This window comes from Narcine bancroftii, chromosome 14 (assembly GCF_036971445.1).
Source record: "Narcine bancroftii isolate sNarBan1 chromosome 14, sNarBan1.hap1, whole genome shotgun sequence".
Classification (NCBI taxonomy): Eukaryota; Metazoa; Chordata; class Chondrichthyes; order Torpediniformes; family Narcinidae; genus Narcine; species Narcine bancroftii.
Window position 1 is genome coordinate 70672286 of NC_091482.1, and position 26669 is coordinate 70698954.

General features: G+C 42.3%; 1 protein-coding gene across 2 annotated transcripts in view; it reads right to left on the reverse strand.

Moving 5' to 3' along the window:
• igdcc3 (immunoglobulin superfamily, DCC subclass, member 3) overlaps positions 1 to 26669 on the reverse strand; it is a 137847-nt gene that overhangs the window by 26047 nt on the left and 85131 nt on the right. For both annotated transcript variants that reach the window (XM_069911963.1, XM_069911962.1), the window contains exons 6-7: positions 16963 to 17121; positions 6763 to 6928 (exon numbers count right to left, since the gene is read on the reverse strand). In XM_069911963.1, coding sequence (XP_069768064.1) covers positions 6763 to 6928; positions 16963 to 17121 — 325 coding nt within the window. The remainder of the gene's footprint in view (positions 1 to 6762; positions 6929 to 16962; positions 17122 to 26669) is intronic.

A 26669-nucleotide genomic window follows, 5' to 3' on the forward strand; every position in this document is an offset into this window, starting at 1 on the left:
GCCGCCATTTTGTTCACACTGTGACTTTAATTTGACATCTTATGCCTTTCAGACTGACAGTGGGAAACATGGAAACAAGATCAGGAACAACCAATTTTTTAAACTCCTTTTTAAAAAAATACTGCGTCCATTAGATTAATCGTTATTTGAAAAAATGCTTCTTCAGCAGAACACTGGATCATTGAATTATATTCTTCCTCTTGGCCAGTCCAGGGTGTGGATTCAAGGTTCCCCCAGTGTGTGGGTTCAAGGTTCCCCCAGGGTGTGGATTCAAGGTTCCCCCAGTGTGTGGGTTCAAGGTTCCCCCAGGGTGTGGATTCAAGGTTCCCCCAGTGTGTGGGTTCAAGGTTCCCCCAGGGTGTGGATTCAAGGTTCCCCCAGTGTGTGGGTTCAAGGTTCCCCCAGTATGTGGATTCAGGTTCCCCCAGTGTGTGGGTTCAAGGTTTCCACAGTGTGTGGGTTCAATGTTCCCCCAATGCGTGGATTCAAGGTTCTCCCAGTGTGTGGATTCAAGGTTCCCCCAGTGCGTGGATTCAAGTTTTCAAAAAATTCTCCTTTACTTTTAGGGTTCATAGGTCAGGAATCACGACACTGGATCTTTCCTCTCCCACTCTGATTTTCTTAATCCTTAGTTCTGGAACTGGCTGGGAAGACATACTATGGGATTTTGGTTTGTGGCTGAAGAGAATGGTACATATTCCCCGATCAATATTGTTCCCTATCAGTATTACATTCATTTCCATTTAGCCTATTTGAATGGCTCTCTGTGTGATGTGGTCAGTTCACTCATCTTCTCCGGTCTCTGCTCTGTACAGGCAGACTACAACAACCATTAACCAATTGGACAAATACAAGGGTTGAACTACTTTTGCATCCTCACTCTGGCTCATCTGCTTGAATTACCAGTTCTTTAGTACTTAGTTTTTCACTTGCAACAAAACATTAAGATAATTTTCTTCCTCCCTCGTACATTCCAATATCTGAATCTCAAACTCCTGTTCATCAACTCAAAGGCCAGATGACAAACTGGAGCCATGAAATATCACCCAATCTGCCACAGAAACAGAAAATGCTGGAAGCACTCCACAGGGAATCAAAGTTCAGGTCTGGACCTGTCCCTGAGATTTCTTCCCTACCATGCTACTCTTAATTTAATTGATTTATTCTGATTGAAATAATTGTATAAATACAGAGCCATTGTCCTTACTTCTGTTGTCTCTTGATTATTAAAGATTATGATTCTTATACAGAGAACTCAGTGAGCACCACATCACTGAGAAGGAGCAGTGGAAGGCAGAAAATCTTCTTTGGCTTGGCTTCGCGGACGAAGATTTATGGAAGGGTATGTCCACGTCTGCTGCAGGCTCGTTGGTGACTGACAAGTCCGATGCGGGACAGGCAGGAATGGTTGCAGCGGTTGCAAGGGAAAATTGGTGGGTTGGGGTTGGGTGTTGGGTTTTTCCTCCTTTGTCTTTTGTCAGTGAGGTGGGCTCTGCGGTCTTCTTCAAAGGAGGTTGCTGCCCGCCGAACTGTGAGGCGCCAAGATGCACGGTTGGAGGTGAGATCAGCCCACTGGCGGTGGTCAATGGGGCAGGCACCAAGAGATTTCTTGAAGCAGTCCTTGTACCTCTTCTTTGGCAGAAAATTATTGGTTTAAAATTACACGTCCACAACACTGGACAACAAAGATTTTGCTTCTTGTACAATTTTTAATATATTTTTTGTATTTTGAGCTGATCATGAAAATCACCTTCAAATTTTCCTATCACCTACTTTTTTTTAGTTGTAACCTATTTTTGTGATTCCCTGTGATATTTTAACATAATTCAATCGTACAAAACCGTGAAGTGTAACATGCCATTCAAAATTCATTTTCTGCATTCGCACTTGGACGACTTCCCGGTTGATCTGGGTCCAGTCAATGATGAACATGGTGAAAGGTTTCACCAGGACATTGCGACCATGGAAAAGCAGTATCTGGGCAACTGGAATCCATCGATGTGGCCGACTATTGTTGGACACTGACTCGAGAGGCATCAGATGCCGAGTCCAAATGAAAATCAGCAGGCAAAACATTTTTAGTCAGTTGTACTAACGCGATGTGTCCGCCTCATGATGTGATTAAACATGCTCAATTCATTATTTTAATGTTTCTCTAACTTCCTATGTGATTCAGCAAAACTGAAATATTTGTGTTCAGTTTGAAGTTTTCTATCATAATAGCTAATTTCTTTTCAGCAAGCAAACCTTTTGGAAAAAATCTGTTTACCAGTGTTATCGAAGATCATGATTCATGTATAGGGAAAACACTGTGCACAAACTGTGCCATTGAAATGGAACAGTGGAAGGCAGGAAATCATTGGTTTAAAATCTTAAGGGATGTCCTAAACTGAATTTTCCATCCATAATTGCACCAGTTTTTAAGTATTCAGTGCCAGTTTGAGGAAGGAAAAGTGAATGTTTGACAAACATCCAAACTATCGTTAACTCTATTGACAGCTCATAGAAGAGGCCCTACGATGCTTTTGAGATCCCTTGAGGAAGGAGTGGAACAAGAACTAGAGCTGCTCTGGGTAAAGCCCATGAGTGACTAAAGAACAGAAGCTCCTGACCACGTTGAGTTTAAGGACAAAAGCCTTGATTATGAAATCTCAGTGACAAATGAACGATGAGGGGTTCCAGCTCGAAACGTTGATCGCTCAGATTGTGCCTTGCTCCAGATTCCAGCATCTGTAGTCTCTTGTCTGCCTCCAGCAAAGCAATGACAGTTGCTGCCAACTTTGATAATATCTGCTCAGAAAGATGCAATGAACACGATGGCATGGATTCACTCTTTTGCAAAACGAGTTGCAGTTGGATGTTAGTTCTGGGAGATCACGGACATCCAGGTGGACAGGTATGAGCAAAATAAAACTCCTGGAAGAACTCAGTGGGTCAATCAAAATCTTGGAAAGGAAAAGGACTGGCTGACATTTCGGGTCAAAACCCTTTGACATAACCCTTTAACATTTTGGGTTTCACCCGAGGATGTCGACAATTCAAGCAGATGCTGCTTGACCACTACATTTTTTTAAAATTTAGACCTATAGCACGGTAACAAGCATTTCAGCCCACAAGCCCATGCCATCTAAATATACCCAATTAATCTACAACCTCCAGTCCAATTCAAACAGTGGGAGGAAATTGGAGACCCCAGGGAATAACCAATGCAGGCACAGGGAGAATGTACCAACTCTTTACAGACAGTGCAGGATTTGAGCCCCAGTCCCAATTGCTGGTGCTCTTACAGCTTGTGTTAACTGTGCTCACCAGCAACTCTTGTCCTATTGCTCATTCTTTCTGCTGTCATCAGGCTGGTTGAACAGTTCATCACATTTATGAATTCTCATAGACCACAAACTAGGAATTGCAAAGTACAAAACAGTAAAATGACACGCTATCCGGCATCTCTGTGGATTGCTAGATGCTGGTTAAGTGAATTTCCTGGTTGCTTGAGATTGTGTTTGCATGAATCGGTGAACTAACGGCAAGGCGTGCCAACGTTGTGCTTCCGTATTTTGTACCTATTTATATTCTTTTTATATTTATATTTATATTTATATTCTTGTGCGTGAACTACTCTTTGCAGACGATGCCGCTTTAGTTGCCCATTCAGAGCCAGCTCTTCAGCGCTTGACGTCCTGCTTTGCGGAAACTGCCAAAATGTTTGGCCTGGAAGTCAGCCTGAAGAAAACTGAGGTCCTCCATCAGCCAGCTCCCCACCATGACTACCAGCCCCCCCACATCTCCATCGGGCACACAAAACTCAAAACGGTCAACCAGTTTACCTATCTCGGCTGCACCATTTCATCAGATGCAAGGATCGACAATGAGATAGACAACAGACTCGCCAAGGCAAATAGCGCCTTTGGAAGACTACACAAAAGAGTCTGGAAAAACAACCAACTGAAAAACCTCACAAAGATAAGCGTATACAGAGCCGTTGTCATACCCACACTCCTGTTCGGCTCCGAATCATGGGTCCTCTACCGGCACCACCTACGGCTCCTAGAACGCTTCCACCAGCGTTGTCTCCGCTCCATCCTCAACATCCATTGGAGCGCTTACACCCCTAACGTCGAAGTACTCGAGATGGCAGAGGTCGACAGCATCGAGTCCACGCTGCTGAAGATCCAGCTGCGCTGGATGGGTCACGTCTCCAGAATGGAGGACCATCGCCTTCCCAAGATCGTGTTATATGGCGAGCTCTCCACTGGCCACCGTGACAGAGGTGCACCAAAGAAAAGGTACAAGGACTGCCTAAAGAAATCTCTTGGTGCCTGCCACATTGACCACCGCCAGTGGGCTGATATCGCCTCAAACCGTGCATCTTGGCGCCTCACAGTTTGGCGGGCAGCAACCTCCTTTGAAGAAGACCGCAGAGCCCACCTCACTGACAAGAGGCAAAGGAGGAAAAACCCAACACCCAACCCCAACCCACCAATTTTGCCCTGCAACCGCTGCAATCGTGTCTGCCTGTCCCGCATCGGACTTGTCAGCCACAAACGAGCCTGCAGCTGACGTGGACTTTTTACCCCCTCCATAAATCTTCGTCCGCGAAGCCAAGCCAAAGAAAGAATATTCCACAATTATTTTGCTGATTGCTTGAATTATGGATAACAGGGGTTTTAATGTATTTAACAGCTCTAATAATCATCAGGCCTTGGGACATTGGTGGTGCTCAACTGGCAGGTTTTCTGCAATTTTTGACACTCCAGCACATCTGTCATTCTTTTGTTTTGGGTAATAGTTCTAGAAATGAATTTAAAGAGAGTTAAAACCTCAGTTCATGTCGAGATGCACTGGTAAGTTTAAAAAAAGGATGTGGCAAACAGAGCACTAATGAATTTATAAAAAATAGAGGAATGAGGTACAGTGAGCTTTAAAAAAGAGAGGGCCCCAGTGGATTTATAAAGAGGGTGGGGACAAGGTCCCAGCGGGGCTTATAAAGAACCAGTCAAGTGAAACACCAATACCAAACAATTAGATTGCAGATTATCAGAGTTCTCTGCACTTCATCCATTTTATAGAATGAAACAGACTCATACAAACACACGTTTTAGAGATTAAAATGTAATCAAGAAAGTATTTTAAAAATAAAACTCATTTGAAAATTCATTGTATTTTAAAATATTTATCAAACCATGCACATGAACTTAATCTGTTACGATTCCACATTTATCAGTCATTGTGGATTAACTTTAAAAACTCAGGACACTTTACACTAAGAATAGTTCATAAATACCAGAAACGTTGAGAGAACACTGGTTTCCTTTCATAGCCCGAGAGAGAAGAATGCAGAAACCTAGTCTCAGAAGAATATTCGAGTCACTGACAAGAAGTTTGAGATTTCCATGTGAGACTGCCATGCACTAAAATGCCAACATTGACATTATCTTTTTTATTATTTAGACATCCAGCACGGTAACAAGCACTTCTGGCTCACAAGTTCATGCTGGCCAATTTACACCCAATGAATGGGAGGCCCCGGGGAAAACCCAGAAAGACACAAGGAGAATTGCTAGTGCTGTATGTAACAGGCACTAACCACGACACTAACGGTGTAATCCTAATTTCAAAAATTCAATTTATTATCAGAGTGATGAAACCACACAAAATTTATTTTTGTCGACTGCAAGGCAGAGAGATTCGCCACCGGCAGGAATTGTCCAAGCAACTCTTACAGTTCTTACAGTCAAACTTACAGTTGGAAAGAGAGAAGCAAAAGAGAGTCCCCCCCCCCCCCCCCCCAGAGTCACCGAGTGTTTGTAGATTCGCCTACAGTGCTTCTGCAGCCCAGCCACAGAGTCTGATCCAAACTATTGGCAACCCAAGCTCCACACCTGAACATCCGACATAGTCAGAAACCCTCTGGTGCCCTCGACACCTCTTCGCATCTCTGTTGTGGTACCTGGCACTCCTCCAGCCAGTTCAAGGCAGTCTCCAAGAGTCCGCAGCCCAGCACAAGTCTCCCGACAACAGTCTCCAGCAGCTTCCTCGCCTCAGCCCACCTTATACCTCACCTCAAGTCGCCAGAGTCCCCTCACTGGTCCTCCGCCATGGTCACCATCCCCTCAGGTTGTCTCCTCCACTTCTCCCTCTCAGATGGTGTGTGTGATCTTCTGGTGCCCTGCTCCAGCCCTCTGCTTCCCCGGAGTCTGCAGCCCCTTATGACTGTTGCCGATTAATAGGTGCTGCCATTTTGGGTGCAAGCCCCGAGGACACAGGATTTCAAATAAAAACACCCATTGGCTCCCTCAAGGGGCAGTTCAAAGCCGACGGCAATCGACTGGGCAGCTGAACTCTGCAGGAGCACTGGATCTCCACTCCTCCCACCCCACGGCTCTGTACCAGTGGCAGTGCTGCCTTCACAGCAATTCCAGCAGTGCCGCCATTACAGCCAAGAATTTCTGGCAAATGGCAAAGCTTTTCCATTACTACAGTCACAAAGACTTCTTTCCTGAAATGTACGAACTGCTCCGCCCCACCTTGTTTTTATTATTCTACCCCACTTTCCATCTTCAGGACGGATCCTTCAGTGAGAAAAATGGACGGATAGTAATTCGGTCTGAATGGGCAAAAGGCCTGTGAAAAAGACGATCGGCTGCAACAGATCACCAATTGATAATAAGCCCAAAGCTTATATATTGGGCATCCTCATATCTCCTGCTTTCTGGTACAGCAATTTGCCTAAACTGTGCCGGTTGTGGAAGGTTCACTTACTTGTTGTTGTTTTTCAGTTTGATGTGGCTGCTGGGTGCCAGGATTTCCCCATTTTTAAGCCAGGTCAGTTGAGGTATTGGCTCCCCTTGAGCCAGACAATTGAAAATGGCAGTCGTGCCTACGGGTCTTGATATAGACTGCGGATACTGCACAAACTCCGCTGGTGCTGAAGATAGAAAACAGGACAAGAAAAGTCAGCATGAAGGAAAGACAAGTTGAACCTCTGAATGCATGAGTGATCATTTGAAAATACTCTCTGACATCTGACCACTGTGCTTTTCTGGATCCTTGGATGGAACTCTTGTGACGCTCTCCCAACCGACTTCTCATTTTCCACCAGGACAAAACTAGGTCTCCAAAAATGTAGTTGTCCAGATAAATGTGCACAAACTCTGCTAAATCCATCATTAAGAATAAAACACAAAACATCTGCAGACATCATGAATGAAGTAAAGGGTAAGTTCTCTTTGCAGAGACTGGTTGATATCTAGAATGCACTGGCAAAGAAGGTGGTGAAATCAGATACAATCACCTAGTTTAAGAGGTATTTAGATACATGTTTAAAAAGGCAAGAAGGATATAGCTCTAATGTGAGCAATGAGAATGGATGTTGATGGATTAGCATGAATGTGATGAGCTGAGGGGCCCATTTCTGCACTACATAATTCTATGACTCTAAGATTACAATTGGTGGCACACCCCTATCCCACAAACATTCCTATCCCACACCCCTATCCCACTAACATTTGGGTTTAATATTCATTTTCTGTATTTATATCTCTCTCCATAACCTCCCACATACCCCCATCTCAGTAATTTCCTGCTGTTTGACAATCGTACAGCACTTCCTGCCCCTCTAATTTTCACCCCCCCCCCCTTGCTATTTGTTGTGCTGTGTGACCATATCTGCATTCACTTAACTCCCAAGCTCTAGTATCCTGTACTGAAGCCTCGGGCTTCTCTACAAAACCACTATTCCCTTCCACCTGATATCAATGATTTGGTTATTTTAATGAAAATCCACTCATGTCAGAAGTCAAAAATTATGTTCCTCAACCTCAAGGTTTCAGAACAGTCTTCCCCACTGTGACGGCAAAAGAATTGTCTTGGATTTGTGTCATATTTTTCATGTCTTCGAGCCAATGTGACTTTACAACCTTTGTTTGAAGTGTAGTCACAGTTATAGCGTAGGAAATATACAGAACCAGCTCCTGGATCAGTTGTATGAGAATGGCTGGAGGAGGATTAATTGGAAGAACATTAACTGAAGGACACAAGGGAGTACATCTGTTCCACTTCAAAATACCACCATGGGCAAACAGTGGCTCAGTTTAACTTGACAAGTGAAAGACCATCCAGCACCCGCCCCCCCTCCCCCCACCTCAGTGTTGCACCTAACAATCTTGGTCCAACTATTTCAACTGGGACACAATATTACCACTTGAACACTAATCAAGCGATCCTCACATTCAGTGTTACTTTCCCCTCTAATGAGCAAAACAAAAAAGTTAAAAGTACTTTCTGCGTTGAGCAACCTCAACCATTATATGGTCATATCTTACATGCAAAAAGGCACAAGGAAAAGTATGACGTTGGGAATTGATATGGAGCATTTAGTTTCTCCTTCCACTGATGGCTTATGCAGCCGTGTGCAGGGCAATGCACAGATGACAGAAGGTTTAGTAAACAACAAGGAGGCTCAGAAGTCAAAGATTTACTTCAAAACTTAAAGAACATGAAATTTTATGCAGAAAATATGCACTCACAAACACACAAGAGACAATATAAACTGCACGGTAGGAACAGAGGAACCTATCTTTTTATGTAGTTCTACTTTAGAAGATGACAGGACAGATTGAGAAATCAATTAATAAAAGATCCTGGGCATCTGAGGTATAGAGAAGAAAAGATAGATTATTTTTAACATCAGTAAACACATTTAAAGTATGGCATTCAGTTCTGGTGAGAACACTGAAGGAAGAATGGAAAAGCTCTGAAGAGGGTGTTGATAAAATGGTTCTGGTAATAAGATAATTCAGATTTGAAGATAGACCATTGAATTTCCTTGTTTCCCTTAGAGCAGACAAAGACAAATGGAGATATTATCAAGGTATGTAAAATGTTATTAAGTAATGACAGGCAAAAGGAAAATACAATTATTCTCCTCAGTTCAAGAACAAGGGAATGCTGATTTGAAGTACAGATCTAACAGTGACGCCCAGTGAGAATGCTAGATGACCTAAGAATCTGCTCACATTAACCATTTAAGACTCTCATATGCACGAAATAACATTTATTTATTTATATATGAAATACCTGTCCTGTATATGTATTGCTTGTCTGTATGTGTGCTATGTCTGGTTGTGTGTCTGCATGTTTAACACCGAGGGCCAGAGAACATTGTTTCATTAGGTTATACTTGTGTAATCAGATGACAATAAACTTGACTAGATTCAAAGGAAACTTCTTCATGAGATGTGCAGTTGTGATCACAAAGGCACTTCCTCAAAGTGGAATGGAGGCAGATTTAATTGCAGATTTCAAAAAGGAATTGGATTAATATTTAAAGGTAAAACATTTCCAGGGCTTTGGTAAAGGAAATATAATAGGTCTATGACAGAACACAAAAGTGCTGGAGAAACTCAGCATGTCACACAGCATCCATAGAAAGCAAAAGGCTGTTGACATTTCTTCAGAAGTGCTCAACATCAGGCAGATGCCCAAATAATAAGCTGGAGGGGAAGGGGAGGAGCACAGGCTAAGGCGATGACTGGGATACAGGTGGAGGGCAAAGAAAAGAGCTAGGAGGTGATAGAGGGAGAGGGCCGAGGGCTGAGAGAGAGAGCTCTCTGATAGAAGAAGGAAGGGAAGGGGTGGGGGGCTATAGAAAGGGAGACAGAGGGATGAGGGAAAGACAAAGGCCAGGGGAGGGGTTTAACAGAAATTGGAGAAGTTGATATTGATTCCACCTGGTTGGAGACTGCTGAGATGTTATTCCACCAATTTATGAGTGGCCTCAAATTTGAAGTACATGAGGCCATGATAGACATATCAATGAAGCAAAGGGGTATTTAACTAATAGTTGGTTCACTTCCCCGAATGGTTTTTGGGGAGGAGGTGTGGGTACAAGTGTAGCACTTCTTGCAGTCATAGGTGTGGGTACTGGCATTCCCTATAAGTCTGTTAATTTGTTCTACAAAGAGCTGGCACAAATTCATGGGCCAAATGGCCATCTCCTGAACTGTATGCATTCTATGATTCCAGAAAGCCTTGTTTCCACAATCAGTTATGTTGAAATGTAGAATATACTTCTCTATTCTACTTGAAATCTTTTAAACTTCATCAAGGTCAAAGATTGGTTTGAAAATTTCTCCATGCTCTGACAGCAGGTATCAGCCTTGACACCAGTTCTGTGGCCAGGACACTTGCCTCAAGCATTAACGACAAAGCAACATGATGCAAATTTAGAAATGAACCCAACATTCAGGTTATAAACTGAAAAGGCCACTAAACCATGTTTTCATCAGACTGAACACTGGGTACCAAGCAATATCCCAGTTAATGGGGTGGTTGGGATTGTAAAAGGACTGCGGTTTGGAATTGATGACAAACACATCAGCACAGTGCAAGGGGGAAGTGCCTGGAAGTCACTTATATCCATTTATTGCAGTGTCTTCCTTCATAATATGCTGGTTGGCTCTTTACACTGCCTGACTTGGTGAAGCCCTGGAGTGGTTCCAAATCCTGTACCAACCTCCCACTCTCTGATCGCCTCAGTTTTCCCTGTTCTTTATTTTCCTTCTACGTATTTGAACCTGGGCAGAGATCTAGCTGGGAGCAAAATTAAAATGGCCCAAAGCTCACCATTCCAAACCCAGCCCAGCTCAAGGATTTGAAATTTTATCTAAGCCATGAGTATGTGGAAAAAAGGATTTGCACTTCAGCTGGCACATAATTCTTGATCAAGAATGGAGGACCCATGTTAATATGAAGCAAACCATCTTGAGCTGGACAAACTACACAGCCAGATCTGCACAAATGTTATATAGAACATACGTAGAACATTACAGCACAGACCCTTCAGCCCACAATTACGTGTCGACCTGTATAAACATATTCAACAATCTAAACTTTCCCTACCTCACACTCGTAATCTTTTATTTTCTTGAATCCATGTGCCTGACCAAGAGTCTTTTAAATGTCCTTGTTCTTCCAGCCTCCACTGCTACCCCTTGCAATACATTCCAGGCACCCACTACTCTCTGTAAAAATGTTACCTCTGATGTCTCCTTTATACATTTCTCCCTCAGATGTCCTCTGGTATTTGCTACAGTCACCCTGGGAAAAAGGTGTTGGCTGTCCACCCTATCTATGCTTCTTATAATCTTGTAGATCTCTATTAAGTAACCTCTCATCCTTCTAAGCTCCAAAGAGAAAACTCTAGCTCTGTAAACTTGCCTCATAAAACATGTTTTCCAATCCAGGCAACATTCTGGTAACCCTTCTCTGAACCCTATGTAAACCTTCCACTTCCCGACTGTAATGAGGCGACCAGAACTGAACACAATATTCCAGGTGTGGTCCCACCAGAGTTTTTATAGAGCTCTTGTACTCAAATCTCCAACTAATGAAGGCCATCATACCATAAGCATTCTTAACTACCCTTATCAACCTGTGCAGCCATCTGGAGAGATCTTCAGATTTGGACACCAAGATCCCTCTGTTCTTCCACACTCTTAAGAATCCTAGCAGCCTGGGTTAAAATAGAAAATGATAAAATAGGGGAGAGGAAATCGGAAGATTTTATATATAAACAGGAATGGAAATTATTATCTGGGTAGAGGGAAGCACCCTTGTTGAAACATTTGATTAATATTTGGAATAAGATAAATAATGAAATTGGAATGAGTGCTGATCTGCCTAAAATGCCTTTGATTCAAAATCGACATATTCCATTTTTAATGGATAATCAATTTTTAAATATTTGGTCTCGGAAAGGAATTAGATGTATAGAAGATTGTTACGAAGGAAGGAATTTAATGTCATTTGGAAAACTAAAAAGAAAATGGGATACAAAATAATACTTTTTTGTTATTATCAACTGCAGGCTTATTTAAGAGATAAACTAGGTGATGCTGTTACCAAAATGTGGTGATGTAGAAATGTTGATACATAGTAGATACATTAAGAAATTTATTTCATCTATGTACACATTATTACAGAAGGGGACTTTTAAACAGGGAATATGTTGGTCCAGACAATGGTGGGAAATGGACTTAAATATTAATATTGATGAATTAAATTGGTCAGAGTTTTGTCAGGACAGTATGACAAATACCATAAATGTTACATATAGATTAGTTCAATATATTTTTTTACACCAATTATATCTTACACCACAAAAGTTAAATGGATTGAAGTCGGATTCATCATGTCAATGTTTTAGATGTGGTCAGGAGATGGGCACTTTCTTACATTCTACTTGGTCCTGCCCCAAAGTGAAAGCTATGTTGACTATTCCTGAGCAGACTATGCTTCTCTAACTGCTCGTAAATCCTGTCTTTCAGAAGTCTCACCAATAGTTTGCATACTTCTGACGTATGATTCACTGATTAAAATTCCCAGGATTCTCCCGATCACAAGGGGATGACGTGTGCCTTTCTCCCATCCTCCGGTACCTCCACTTTGGCTAGAGAGGATACAAAGATCATTGCCAACATCCGAGCAACCTCTTCCCTCATTTCTTTTAGTAACCTGGAGTACATCTCATTCCAAGGACATCAATCCTAATGTATTTCAGAAGATCCTGCATGTCCTCTTTCTTAACCTCAACTTGCTCTAATGCAAGGTTGTTCTACAATGACATCACATTGTCCAAGGTGCCCCTCTCTGGTTAATACTGAAGCAAAGTGTTCTTTTTGGACCTCCCCTCTCGCCACATGCTGCCTCCTTTTTCTTTAAGCAGCCCTATCTTCACCCTTCTGTTCCTTCCATATGCACAGAATATCTTTAGGGTTTTTCTTAATCCTACTTGGTAAGGCCTTCTCGTGCCTTCTTCCAGCTCTCCAAAGTTTTTTCCTGGCTACCATATAATCCTCACGAGCCCTTCCTGACTTTTCTTTATAAACATTATGTATGCTTCCCTCTTCCTCTTAACCAGTTGTCACCTCTTTTGTCAATCACGGTTCCATGAAACTAGCATCTTTTCCCTAATTCAGTGGGACAAACCTATACATAACCCCAGACAAATGGTCTCCAAATATCCTCCATATTAATTCTGTGCTTTTCCCTGAGAACATCTGTTCCCAATTTACTCTCCCCAGTTCCTGCCTAATTCCATTGGTATTCACTCTTCCTCAATTAAACACTTGACCATTTTGTCTACTCCTATCCTTGTCCATAGGTATGTTCAAGGTCAGGGAGCTATGGTCACTGTCACCACCATGCTCCCCCACCAAGATGTCTGACACCTGACCTGTTTTTTTGCTAAGAAAAGGCATTATAGTTTTGGTGGGGCAAAAACACAGATCACAAATCAGCCAAGATTTCACTGAATGTTCCTGCCTTATCCTCTCTCCCACCCCACCCCCAGCTGATGTCTTTTGAGAACCTCAGTTCTTCACTATAACTCTCAGTCAACTTTTATGAAAGGTCCAAAAAAAAGGATCTTCTGGAGAATCTCTGGAGGTCAGGCAGCATCCATGGAGGGAAATGAACAGTCTCCAAGATAACCTGCTGGGTTCCTCCATTCGTTTATTTTGGTCTTAGATTCCAACATCTGCAATGTCATGTCTCCTACTGGTGTGTTTTCATTTCACAATCAATCTTCCACTTTTGTATCTGCTTCACAACTTCTCTGGTGGATTATTTCAGTAAGTCAGTAAGAGACTTCAAATTAAAACCAAGCTCACTCGTGGCCATTTGTCAGTATCACACAAACTAGCATTAATGATACGTACATCACCATCGTTACCACGACCTCCCGTCACAAGATTTTCTCAGATCATTGCTGTATCAGACTCCATGACTGTCTGACTCTTTGACCTCCCTAATTCCCTTACATGCCTCTCTCTTCATTGCTATTACAGAACTTTCTCTTCACAGGTACTACATGATACTCACAGGACTGATATTTTAGAACTCTCACATAACTTGCAGCATGGGATTCTCACATTAACAACGTGTTTCACATTGATGACATTAGAATAATTGTGACGACCACTATAGCTATAGGACTCCCACCCTAATCTGTAAAAGAAGTACCTTCTTTCAATACCACCACCTCCCACAGCAGGATGGAGTTAAACATGGAAGTCTGTAGATGCTAGGGTTGAGTGCATTGCACAAGCGTGCTGGAGAAACTTGGCAGGTTGCACAGCATCCATAGGAAGTAAAGGGTAACTGACATTTTGGGCCCAGACCCTTGGTCAGGTAGAAGCAAAATACAAAAATTTCCCAGAACAGGATCAATTCATTTGGATCAGTTCCCATGAAGGATTTGCTTTCGCGAAAAGCATTGCAATCCTCCCAGCCTCATTTCCCAAGGCCCCTCTCCTTGACTGAACGCTGGTACAGGCAATCAACTCCCAAACCCATTGCCGAGACAGCCAGTGAAGTGTGCACAAATCGAAACTAAAAGGCCAGGGCCCCTGACCTCCTGTTCGATACCACACCATCACCAGGGTGCGTCATGCCTTACTAACTGGCCTGAAAATGACCCCATGGGCTTGGGTTTCCTAATAGGTTGAGTGTGCTTCATAAGAAATTCTGTTTGATTCTAACAGCACAAACATTCATCCGGAGATAAGTAAGATTGTATTTCACTCCCTTTCCACAATATCATTTGATTAAACACACATATACCTTACAGATAATAAAGAGCAAACCAGAATATGCTGAGTTAAAGAGACTACATCATTAATATTTCTACCATGTTCCATGTAGCAGGGTTAATTATTCATAACCCTTAATTATTCATGTGATTAAATACACATACCTATTAATTAGATTAATTCAAAAGGAATTTGAAATATCAGGGATTTAAGAGGCCAGAAATTCTTTCTGCTTAATGTTCAATGATGCTGGAGGCTTCCTCTGAAGACCGGCATGACACCATTTCAGTAATCCACTTTTTGTTTGTAAATTCACATTGGGCATGAGTTTATTAGTCTATGAAAGCAGAGCTGTAAATTTTGGGGTCAGTGTACAATCAGTCCATACCAAGAGATTAGAGTGTGGAGAAAAGAGTAAGTACTGTTCCTGATGTCGCAAACTGCAATTGCCTCAAGAGTAATCCTTGAGCTTTTTAACTCTTTGCTTTCCCAATGTTATCTGACAAACTCCACATCTTTCTGCCTTTGGTACTGCCATTAGATGCAGCATATGTTATGACTATAATTTGGAGCTTCATGCTGTCTTAGCACTAATATCTACTGATTACAAATACCATGGTGTAAGGTTTCAGTTCACTTAGCGACTTGTAGCTTTCAGGTAATCCGAGCTGCTGCTTGAGTATGCTGGTGATGTGTTCCGTGCCTTTAAGAGTGAGAGGCTAAATCTGTTGTCCACAATTTAATTCCTTTATGCACGCACCACTGTCTCACCCTAGCAAATGTACATTAGACTCTGAATGCAGTCATGATGGTTACTGCTGGGGTTGGCACACTGCCCAACAGTTTCAATCAACAAACTGCAAGTGTCACGGTGTCTGCAGACTTTCATGTTGTACTCCCCGTCTACTGCAAAGTCTCTTCAAGGAATGTCTTCTCTGATGAAGTTTTCCATTGCTCTCTGAAGGGAATTCTATGGGCGTCTCTCTCATTGCTCCCCATTTGTAATCCCTTCTGATCTCAAGAACTCCTGCTCTTTGAGACTGTGTTCCTGCCCCCCTCCCCACCCCCCACTATTTTGTTCAGGCACCTGCCTACATTTTGCTCATACCCTGATGAAGGGCTCAAGCCTGAAATGTTGGTTATGTATCTTTATCTGAGCTATATAAAATACACTGTATCACCTACTGAGTTTCTCCAGCATTGTATTTTACTTTAATCATGTTGCCTGCAGACTTTTGTTTTACTCCAAACTGGAAGAAGAACCAGGGTAGTGTTTTTAAAATGCTTCTGTAGCCAGGACAAAGATAAGTGTTTCTCCAACAAGGGATGAAATCAATATCTCTCTCCTTCAAAAAGAAATGATCAAAACCAAACTTGATCGATGTTGTTAGCAGAGTGTACTGAAGTTTAAGTAAGCAATAAAGCTTGATGTGTATGACCTACTTTAACAGTGGAAAAGATGTGAAGGACCCATACACAGCCATGAGCTCTTGCTCTTCCATTTTATTCTGCTGTATATATGTTAGAATTAATTTGTTGGGCTGCTTGCAAAAAGAACCCTTCCCATTGCAGCATGTTTATGACAATAAACGAACTTGAATGGAACCACACCCCCCTCCTTCGCCCCAATCTTCATCCTCAGGTGGAATAAACTGCCAAACATGTTCCAAGGACAACATGCCCAGTCCTGGGGGTAAGTTCTCTCGTTCACTGGATCCTGACATCAATTAATTTTACTATCACTGAAGCGCATCGCTGCTACAGTAGTTTCTGAATCACTGTGGAAAATGCTATTGGACTTCTGCAGGGCGACACGGTTAGCGCAACGTTGTTACCCCACCAGTGACCTGGCTTCGAATCTGGCATTGTCTGTCAGGAGTTTGTACATTTTTCCAGTGTCTGTGTTTCCTCTGAGGGCTCCGTTTTCCTCCCAGCACTCAAAATGTTTAATTGGGTGCAATTGGGTGGCACGGACTCATGGGCCAAATGGGCCTGCTACCATGTTGTTTATTAACTTGCCCAGCAAGGGCAGTGTCATCCATCATAGCAGCATGCTAATGGGGGCAAGTCCAAGCAGAAAGCCAGTAGTCACCATCTCTCAGCAGAGCAGGGTGTGGGGGGTGGGGGGAGGGATGTGGTGTATTGACTGCATGGAAGTGTGCTTTCAAATGGAAGAAGCAGCATTGTGCTTCAGTGGAAACCCTCAGGAAATGCACAGGATCTATGGTTGTATATGCTTCTGGATACAAATAACTGGCCAATTTCTCCACATTTTGCAGGGATTCCCGCCCTGTATAAGAGATGACCAAGTCGAAAATAATTTCTCAGCAACTGTCTATTAATTGGATCAATTGAATGAGCTCTTTACCTTGGACTATCAGCCTCCCCTGTGCTGTACGCCTGACTCTGGTCCCTGGCTTGTTGGCTGCACACACATACACCCCAGAGTGCTGCACAGATAGGTCGGAGATCATCAGGTTTCCCGTACCAAGAACCTGGATTCCCTCCACACCGATCGGTCTGCCATCTGTGAATACAAACATTAATGGATTAGCTCACATCTAATCAGTGAGAAAACAGCTTGGCTCCATCTGTTCCATAAGTGATCACTGGCAAATCCATTAGTGGGTGAGAAAAGGAAAGGATCAATTTGCACCATCAAAGTTCAAAAGAGTTTGGATAACAATCCTCAGATTTCAGATTTATTGTCAGAGTACGTGCATGACGTCACATACAACCCTGAGATTCTTTTTTTCTGCGGTATGGCAAAAAAAAACTGTACTCAAGAAGATATGCAAACATGTAAACAAATAAAGAGATGCAAGAAATCCTGCAGGTGACTATGTGGAAATAACTAAGGTTCTGCCACTGACACATTGAAAGGAGCAGACAAAAAATAAAAATCATCAGGATATGAAGAAAATAAAAAGAAAGTATATAATTTAGTCATGCAAAACTTCCACTGCCTGAAAGGTTTTTCAGAGTGCTCTAAATGCTGTACATTTAACTGCTACAGTTACCATATAACAATTGCAGGACAGAAACAGGCCAGTTCAGCCCTTCTAGACCATGCCAAACACCTTCTCCCAACTAGTCCCATTGACCCGCACCCGGCCCATGACCCTCCACACCTCTCTCTATCCAACTTATCTACCACTTTGGCCGGAAGCTCAATCCACACTCCCACCACCCTCTGAGTTAAGAAATTCCCCCTCATGTTTCCCCTAAACTTTTCCCCTTTCAATCTCAATCCATGCCCTCTTGTTTGAATCTCCCCCACTCTCAATAGAAAAAGCTTTTCCACATTTACTCTATCTGTCCCCCTGAGAATTTTAAGTACCTCTATCAAATCACCCCTCAATCTTCTATGTTCCAGGGAATAAAGTCTCAGCCTGCTCAACCTTTCCCTGTAACTCAAACCCTGAATCCCAGGCAACATTCTTGTAAATCTGCACTCCACTCTATATTCCAAATTTGTCCTCACTAATGCCCTATACAACTTCATCATGACATCCCAACTCCTGTATTCAATAATCTGATTTATGAAGGCCAACATACCACTCTATCCACATGTGACTCAATTTTCAGAAGATTATGTACCAGAATTCCTAAATCCCTCTGATCTACTGCACTCAATTGTCTACCATTTAATGTGGATGATCTTTGCTGATTAGTCCTACCAAAATGTAACAGCTCACATTTATCAGTATTAATCTCCATCTGCCATCTTTCTGCCCACTCTTCTAACCATCCTATATACCACTACAAGTTTTGATAATCTTCTTCACTGTCCACACTCCACCAATCTTAGTATCATCTGCATAATTACTAATTCAATTTACCACCCTATCATCCAGATCATTAATATATATAAAACAAACAACAACGGATCCAGTACTAATCCCTGAGGCACTCCACTAGTCACTGGGCTCCAATTTGACAAACAATTTTCCACCAGTACTCTCTGGCATCTCCCATCCAAGCACTGTTGAATCCATTTCACTACTTCAACATTAACACCTAAAATTAATGTCTTATGTGGAACTTTGTCAAAGGCCTTACTAAAGTCCATATAGACAACATCCACAGCCTTCCCCTCATCAACCTTCTTGAAAAACTATAAGATTTGTTAAACATGATCTACCACATACAAGCTACTCCTAATCAATCCCTGTCTTTCCAAATAGTTGAATATACTATCCTTAAGAACACTCTCCATTAATTTACCCACCACCTATATCAGACTCACAGGTCTAAATAACATGTTTACTTTTGGAGCCTTTTTTAAAAAAAAACAGTGGAACATGAGCTACCTCTGCACCTCCCCCATGGCCAGTGACATTTTAAATATTTCTGTCAGACCCCCACTATTTGTGCACTAAGCTCCCTCGGGGTCCTAGAGAACATCTTATCAGGACCCCATATCACTTTTATTCTCTTTAAAATAGCCAAATATTACCTCCTCTTTAATCTGTATATTATCCAGGACCTCACTACCAGATTTCCTTTCTTCATCTGGCTCAATATTACTTTCCTCAGTGAATAGTGAAGAAAGAAATAATTTAAAATTTCCCCATCTCTTCTGACTATTCACATAGCCTAGCCCCTGATCCTCAAGGGGCCCAATTTTATCCCTTTTACTGTTAATGTACCTGTAGAAACCCTTTGGATATATTTTTACCTTGCCTGCCAAAGCAGCCTCATATCTCTTTTAAGCCTTTCTAATTTTTTTTTCAGATATTTTTATACTCCTTATATTCCTCAAGCACCTCACAGGTGCTCACCTGTTGTCCACATCCCTCTTCCCCTGAACCAAATTCCCAATATCCTTTGAACACCAAAGCTCCCTATATTTATTAACCTTTCCTTTAATCCTCACAGGGACAGACTGACTGTACTCTGAAAATTTCCCCTTTGAATATCCTCCATTTTTCTGTTACATCCCTTCAATGAAAATAAATTCTCCCAATCCACACCCTTTAAATCCTTTTGCATCTGCTTGAAATTTGCCTTGTTCCAATAAGAATCTCAACCTTAGGCCCAGCCCGATCCTTCTCCAAAATTAACCTCAAACTGATACTAATTATGATCAAAGTGTCCCCAACACAAACCTCTGCACCTGACCTATCTCGTTCCCTAATAGGAGATCCGATACGGCCCCCTCTCTAGTCGGCTCTTCTATGTATTGATTTAGAAAACTTTCCTGAACATTTGACAAACACCAACCCATCCGGCCCTTTTACAGTGTGGCCATCCCAGCCAATGTGTGGAAAGTTAAAATCTCCTATCACCATCTTATGCTTACCACTGCTCCTCTAATTCCCTCTGTCCATTAAGGGGTCCATAATACACCCCCATTAGTGTTTTCATGCCTTTCCCATTCCTCACTTCCACCCAGATCGCCTCACTGGACAGGCCCTCCATTCTACCTTTGCCACAGCACCACTCCTAATGATTTTTCTAATAAGCAATGCAACTCCTCCACCTTTTATCCTGCCCATTCAATCAACAGAATCCTGGAATACTTCGCGGCCCCTCCTGCAACCAAGTTTCACTGATGGTTATATTTGAAGTTGTTGAAGGAGATAATTTACATTTTAGATTTTAAATTTAGACATAGAGCACAATAACAGGCCACTTCAACCCACGAGTCAGTGCCATTCAATTTACATCCAATTACTCCTGGTAGATTTTGAACGGGGGAGGAAACTGGAGCCCCTGAGAAAACCCACGCAGACATGGGGAGATTCCTTACAGACAGCGCGGGATTCGAACCCTGGTTCTGATCACTGGTGCTATAAAGGCATTGTGGTAATACTATGCTATCGCATAATCTTCAAGCTAAAGAAACACAAGAGCTGCAGATGTTTGAATGTTGAGCAACCAGAAAGTAGTTGGAGGAACTCAGCGGTTCAGACAGCTTCCATGGAGACAAATAAACAGTCCCTGTTTCAATTTGGAACCTTTTTCGAGACTAAAATAGGAAGGGGAGATAACTATATATTGGGAGCGGGGAAGGAAAAGAGGGGAGGAGGGTGGCTCAGAGCAATAGGGTATTGGACAGAGAGATAGGTAGAGAAAGACCACAGGGAGGGGAGGGAACATAGTATTTGCTCTCACCACAGTGGTGAGAATAATAAGACAGAATAGATGGCCCTTTTCCAACAGCATTGTGCTTTGTAGGAGCTTGCTGCCTACAAAGTCATTGCTGTTTTTTCTTTCAAGAGAATTTAAAGTCATAGCCATACAGCACAGAAACAGACCACATCCATGCAAACTATCAAGCACCCACTTTACACTTTTCATTCATTTAATCTCAAGACCACAAAATACAGGAACAGAAATAGGCCATTCAGCCCAGTGACTCTGCTCTGCCATTCCATTCACGTGCTGATCCATCATCCCATTCAGCCCCACTCCCTGGTCTTCTCATCTCTGCCTTCAATATATCCAACGATCTCACTTCTCCAGCTGCCCTTGGCAACAAGTTCCACAGACTCACGATCCTCTGGCTAAAGACATTTTTCCACATCTCTGTTTTAAATTGACGTCCTTTTACCCTGAGTTGCACCCTCTTGACCAAGACTCCTCTACCATGGGAAACGACCTTCCCACATCTACTCTCTCTGGGCCTTTCTACATTCAAAATGCCTTCATCAGGTCCATCCTCAGCCTTCTGTGCTCTAACAAGTAAAGACCAAGAGCCAACAAATATTCCTCATATACTAACCCTTTAATTCCTGGTATTATTCTAGTAAATCTTGTCTGAACCTTCTCCAATGCCAGCACATCTTTTCTCAGATACGGCACCCAAAACTGTACACAGTACGCCAAGTAAGTTCTCACCTGTGCTTAAAAGTCTCAACATTACACCCCTACTCCCATAATGCCATTCCTCTAGAAATGAATGCCTTCTTCACCACCATCTCAACCTGGAGATTAACCTTCAGGATATCCCGCATAGACTCCCAAGTCCCTTTAATTTCTGAATTTTGAATTCCCCCCCCCCCCATCTCCAAGTGCATGACCATACACTTTCCACCACTGTATTCCATCTGCCACCTCCTTGCTTGTTCTCCACATCTATCCAAGTCTCTCTGCATTCTTTCCATATCTTCAGCACTACCCGCCCAACCACCTATTTTGATATCATCTGCAAATTTAGGCACAAAGCCATCTATTCCATTAGCCAATTCATTTATTTACAAGGCAAAAAGAAGTCGCCTCAACTCCGACCCTTGCTGAACACCACAAGTAACGGAGACAACCCAAATAAGATCCAATTATTCCCACTCTCTATTTCCTGCTGACCAGTCAATGCTCTACTTATGAGAGTATACTTCGTATAATTCCATAAGCTCTCATCTTGATAAGCAGCTTCATGTGGGCACTTTGTCGAAGGTCTTTTGAAAGTCTAAATACACAACATCCACTGAATCTCCCCTGTCTGTCCTACTTGTGAGCTCCAAAAAAACTGCAGTGGGTTTGTCAGGCATGATTTTCCTTCAGGGAAACCATGCTGACTTGGTCCTATGTTTTCATATGCCTTCTGGTACTCCATAACCTCATCCTTGACAATCAACTCCCAACAGCTTCCCAATGTCACAGGCTAACAGGTCTATAGTTTCTTTTCTGCTGCCTCCCACTCTTCTTATACAGCAGAGAGACATTCGTGATCCTCCAGTCCACTGGCACCATGCCAGAATTCATTGATTCCTAGATCATTACCAATGCCTCCACAATCTCAACAGCTACCTCCTTCAGAACTCGAGGGTGCATTCAATCCACTCCAGGAGACTTATCTACCCTTTGACCATTTAGCTTCTTAAATGACTTCTCTCTCATGATGTTGACCACGCTCAATTCTCTTCCCAGTGTCCCATGAGAGTCCAGTACATTACTAATGTGTTCCACGGTACTAATGTGTTCCACAGTGAAGATTAATCCTCTGCCATCTCCTTGTCTCCTATTGCAATTTCTCCAGCATCATTTTCTATCAATCTTTTACTCTTCATACATTTTTAAAAACTTTTACTCTCACCATATTCTCATCTCTTCCCCAGGAGATTCTACAACTGGGACAATTTACAAAGGGCAATTACTGCATGGCTTTGGAATATAGGAACAACCAGAGAAATCTCACTTGGTTACAGGGAGAACGTGCAAACTTCACACTGACAGCACCAGCATTTTTATAGCATGGAAATAGGCCTTTCAGCACGACTTTTCTATTCCAACTGAGTTGTCTACTCAAGCTCATCCATTTACCTGCACTCAGCCCACATCCCTCTGAACCAGTGGTTCTCAACCTTGTTTTCCCACTCACATACCACCTAAAGTAATCCCTTACTACTATAGAGCCCCTATGCCATAGGATGCCATGTGCTCTGTGGTTAGTAAGGGGATCACTTAAGATGACATTATTTAGAACCACAGCTGTAAATTCTCCTATCTATGTGCCATACCCACTTCTACCACTGGCACCTCTTTCCATAAATCTACAGACTTTTGTGTGAAAAAGATGCCACTCTGGTCTCTTTCAAATCTTTCCCATTTCATCTTAAATCTTTGGCCTCAAGCTTTTGATTCCCTGCTTTGGGAAAATGTCTGACTATTTACCTTATCTTTCCCCTCATTATTTTTTAAAACATCTATGAGTTTCCCCCTCAATCTCTTACACTTGAGGGAGAAAGGTCCCAGATTATCCATAGTCTTCTCATAATTCAAGCCTGCCAGCAGTGTTAACATCTCATGAATTTTATCTGCATCCTATATAGCTGAGCATGTCTTTCATGTGGTTGGGTGTTGACAGCACACGCACACAATACCACAAGTGTGCTCTCACATGATGTTCCTATTCCTGTACTCAAAGCCCTGACCAATTAAGACAAGTGTGGCAAATGCCTTCTTCATCACTCTGTCTACCCTGGGTTACATAAGGATTCCGTTCTTAAGAACGATCCATAGGCTGATTTTCTTTGTAAGTCAGAAGCATCTGTTATCCATAGTTACACTATGGATTATGCATACCTGCTACAATTAGAACTAGTAACCATAAAATACTACATCAGAAACAAGCCCTTTAGCTCTTCTAGTCTGTGCCAAAATATTTTTCTGCCTAGTACCACTGACCTGAACCCAGACCATATCTCTCCAAACTCATCACATTTTGTGCCAGTCCAAATTTTTCTTAAATGTCAAAATTGAGCCTGTATTTACCAATTCAACTGGTAATTCATTCCACACTCCCACCATTCTGTGTGAAGAAGATTCCCCCATAATGTGCCCTTTAAACTTTTACCCTTTCATCCTTAATCCATGTCCTCTGGTTTGTATCTCATCTACCCTCAGTGGAAAAAGCCTGCTTGCATTTATTCTATCTATACCCATCATAATTTTGTATACCTCTATCAAATCTCCCCTCACTTGGGTGGTACCGTTGGCGTAACAGGTAGTGCAATGCCTTTACAGTGCCAGTAATCAGGACCAGGGTTTGAAACCTGCGCTGTCTGTAAGGAGTTTGTACGCTTTCCCCATGTCTTCGTTGGTTTTTCCCGGGGACACCAGTTTCCTCCAACCATTCAAAACGTATCGGGGGTGTAGATTAATTGGAACACGTGGGCCAAAACGACCTGCCAAAGCGCTCTATGTCTAAATTTAAATTTAAATTCAAATTAATTCTTATGCACTTCAGAGAATAAACTCCTAACCTGTTTAATGATTCCCTGTAACTCAATTCAGGTTGTGGTAACATCCTAGTAAATCTGCTCTTCACTCTTTCTATCTTATTGATATCCTTCCTGTAGATAGGTGACTAAAACTGCATGCAATACTCCAAATTTAGCCTCACCGATGTCTTATACAACTTCACAATAATATCACAATTCCTATATTTAGATTTATGAAGGCCAATATGCCAAAAGCTCTCTTTACAACCCTATCGACCTGTGATGCCACTTTCAGGGATTTATGCATCTGTATTCCCAGATACCTCAGTTCAACTGCACTGCTCAGTGCCCGACTGTTTACACTTCTCCGTAAATTGTCACCTTGTAGTGGTGGAGAAGCTTGTGTGGTCCTGTGATCCTGAGAGTGATGCCATCTGTAACTATGCTCTTGCTAATGTCACCCACAGCAGTAAGGTCGAGGGTGAGGTCCCTGACAAAGAACAATCCAACCAAGTCCTCAACGGTGGAACAGGGGAACGAGGTTACTCTAAATTCAACGGCTGTGAACGTGAACAAAGGCTGCGACAAATCCATCAGCTTCAATCATTGTGGTTTCCACGCCATTGGAACTAGTTGGATTTGTGAAGTATTTTGTGCTTTCTGGAGGCATCATCAAGTGCACAGTAACACTTTGCTCAGTGGGTCACTTTCCAAGATTGGACTCATAATCCACAAGAACACATAGAAAAGCAGACCATCATCCTTGACCTCGAGGGACAGCCACAATGAAGACCATTTACAATATATGTCCAACCCTGGTTTGTCCTTCTAAAGTGCAGAACCTCACATTTGTCTGCAATAAATTCCATCTCACATTTTTTGGCCTATTTTTCCAGCTGGTTCAGATCCCTCTGCAAGGTTTGAAAGCCTTGTCATCTGCAAACATGCTGATCCAATTTGATATCATGCAGATTATTGATTATAGGTAATAATGATTATCCAGCACCAATCCCTGAGGCACACCACTCAGTCACAGGCCCCCAGTTTGAGAAGCAATTATCCACCACCACACTCTGGTTTCTCCCATTAAGCCAATTTACTACCTCAGCATGAACATCAAACAACTGAACATTCTTGACTAAATATTTCAGCCCAAAATTTATCAAAGGCTTTACTAAAACCCATGAAGACTACATCCACGGCCTTTCCTTATCAATATTTCTGGTAACCTCCTCAATAAACTCTATGCGATTGATTAAGAACAGCCTACCACACACAAAGCTATGTTGACTATGCCTAACCAGTCCCTGTCTATCCAAATATTTGTATACCAATCTCTTAGAACACATTCTAATAACCCACTATTGACAACAGGCTCACTGGCCTATTATTTCCCAGTTTATTTTTAGAGCATCACTACCTTGATTCTGGCAGGGCTAATGTGTAAGAGGTTTGAGAACTCAATCAAGCAGCTCCTTTGCATAATGCGTGTAACAATCTATCAACAGTGCTAAACAGAGCTCTCAGAAATGGAACATGTATGAACTAATTTTTCAATTAAAACCCCATCTGATCTTCTGACCTGTTAATTCCAGTGGAGAGTAAAATAAAAGCAGGGCAAATATGATTTCAGATTTACTTTTGGAGTTCATACATCACATACGACCCTGAGATCCTTTTTCTGCAGGCAAGGCAGAATTATCACTTACTGGTAATGCAAAAAAAAACAGTACACATGTATACAAGTAAAGAACTGTAAATAGATAATGAATGTTGTGACAGAGAATTTAGAGGTGGCTTGGGAGGAAATGTTAGAGTAGCTCACACACACACATTTCAAAACACAGACTTTTTGCAGAGTGCTTTTTGCAGAAAGAGCAATAAAGGTGCAGAATCCAGCTGGCCTGGGAGAGCACATGATCTTTGCAGGAAGGGGAGAACAGTTTTGCTCTCAGAGAGGAAGGGAATGAAACAGAGAGGAGAGACACAGAAATTAGTTCCAGAAGGACAAAGATGGCAAATGTTTGGAAGGCTGTCTGGTCAAAGGAGAAGACTAGCTGTCTGAGGTGACCAGAAAGAAAGATGATCATCTGGAGAACCATGAAGGGGGCAAGTTTCATCAGCAAGACTTATTGGAAAGGAATCAGGTGCAGATGCCCTGGAACAAAAGGAATCTCTCTCTCTGAAAACCAGCAAGAACCCTCCTGAGTGGTAACCATTTGCCTGTTAAGCACCAAAGATTGGTGAACTTTGTTAATGCTAATTTCTGCGCACAGTACAAGAATTGCCTGCAACCAGTGAGATTGGACAGTGATCCAAATAACTTTTCTAATCTTAAATATACATTATACACATCTGCGCTTAGTTTTAGAGGGGGGGGTGCTGGGATTAAGTAGATTTTATGTTG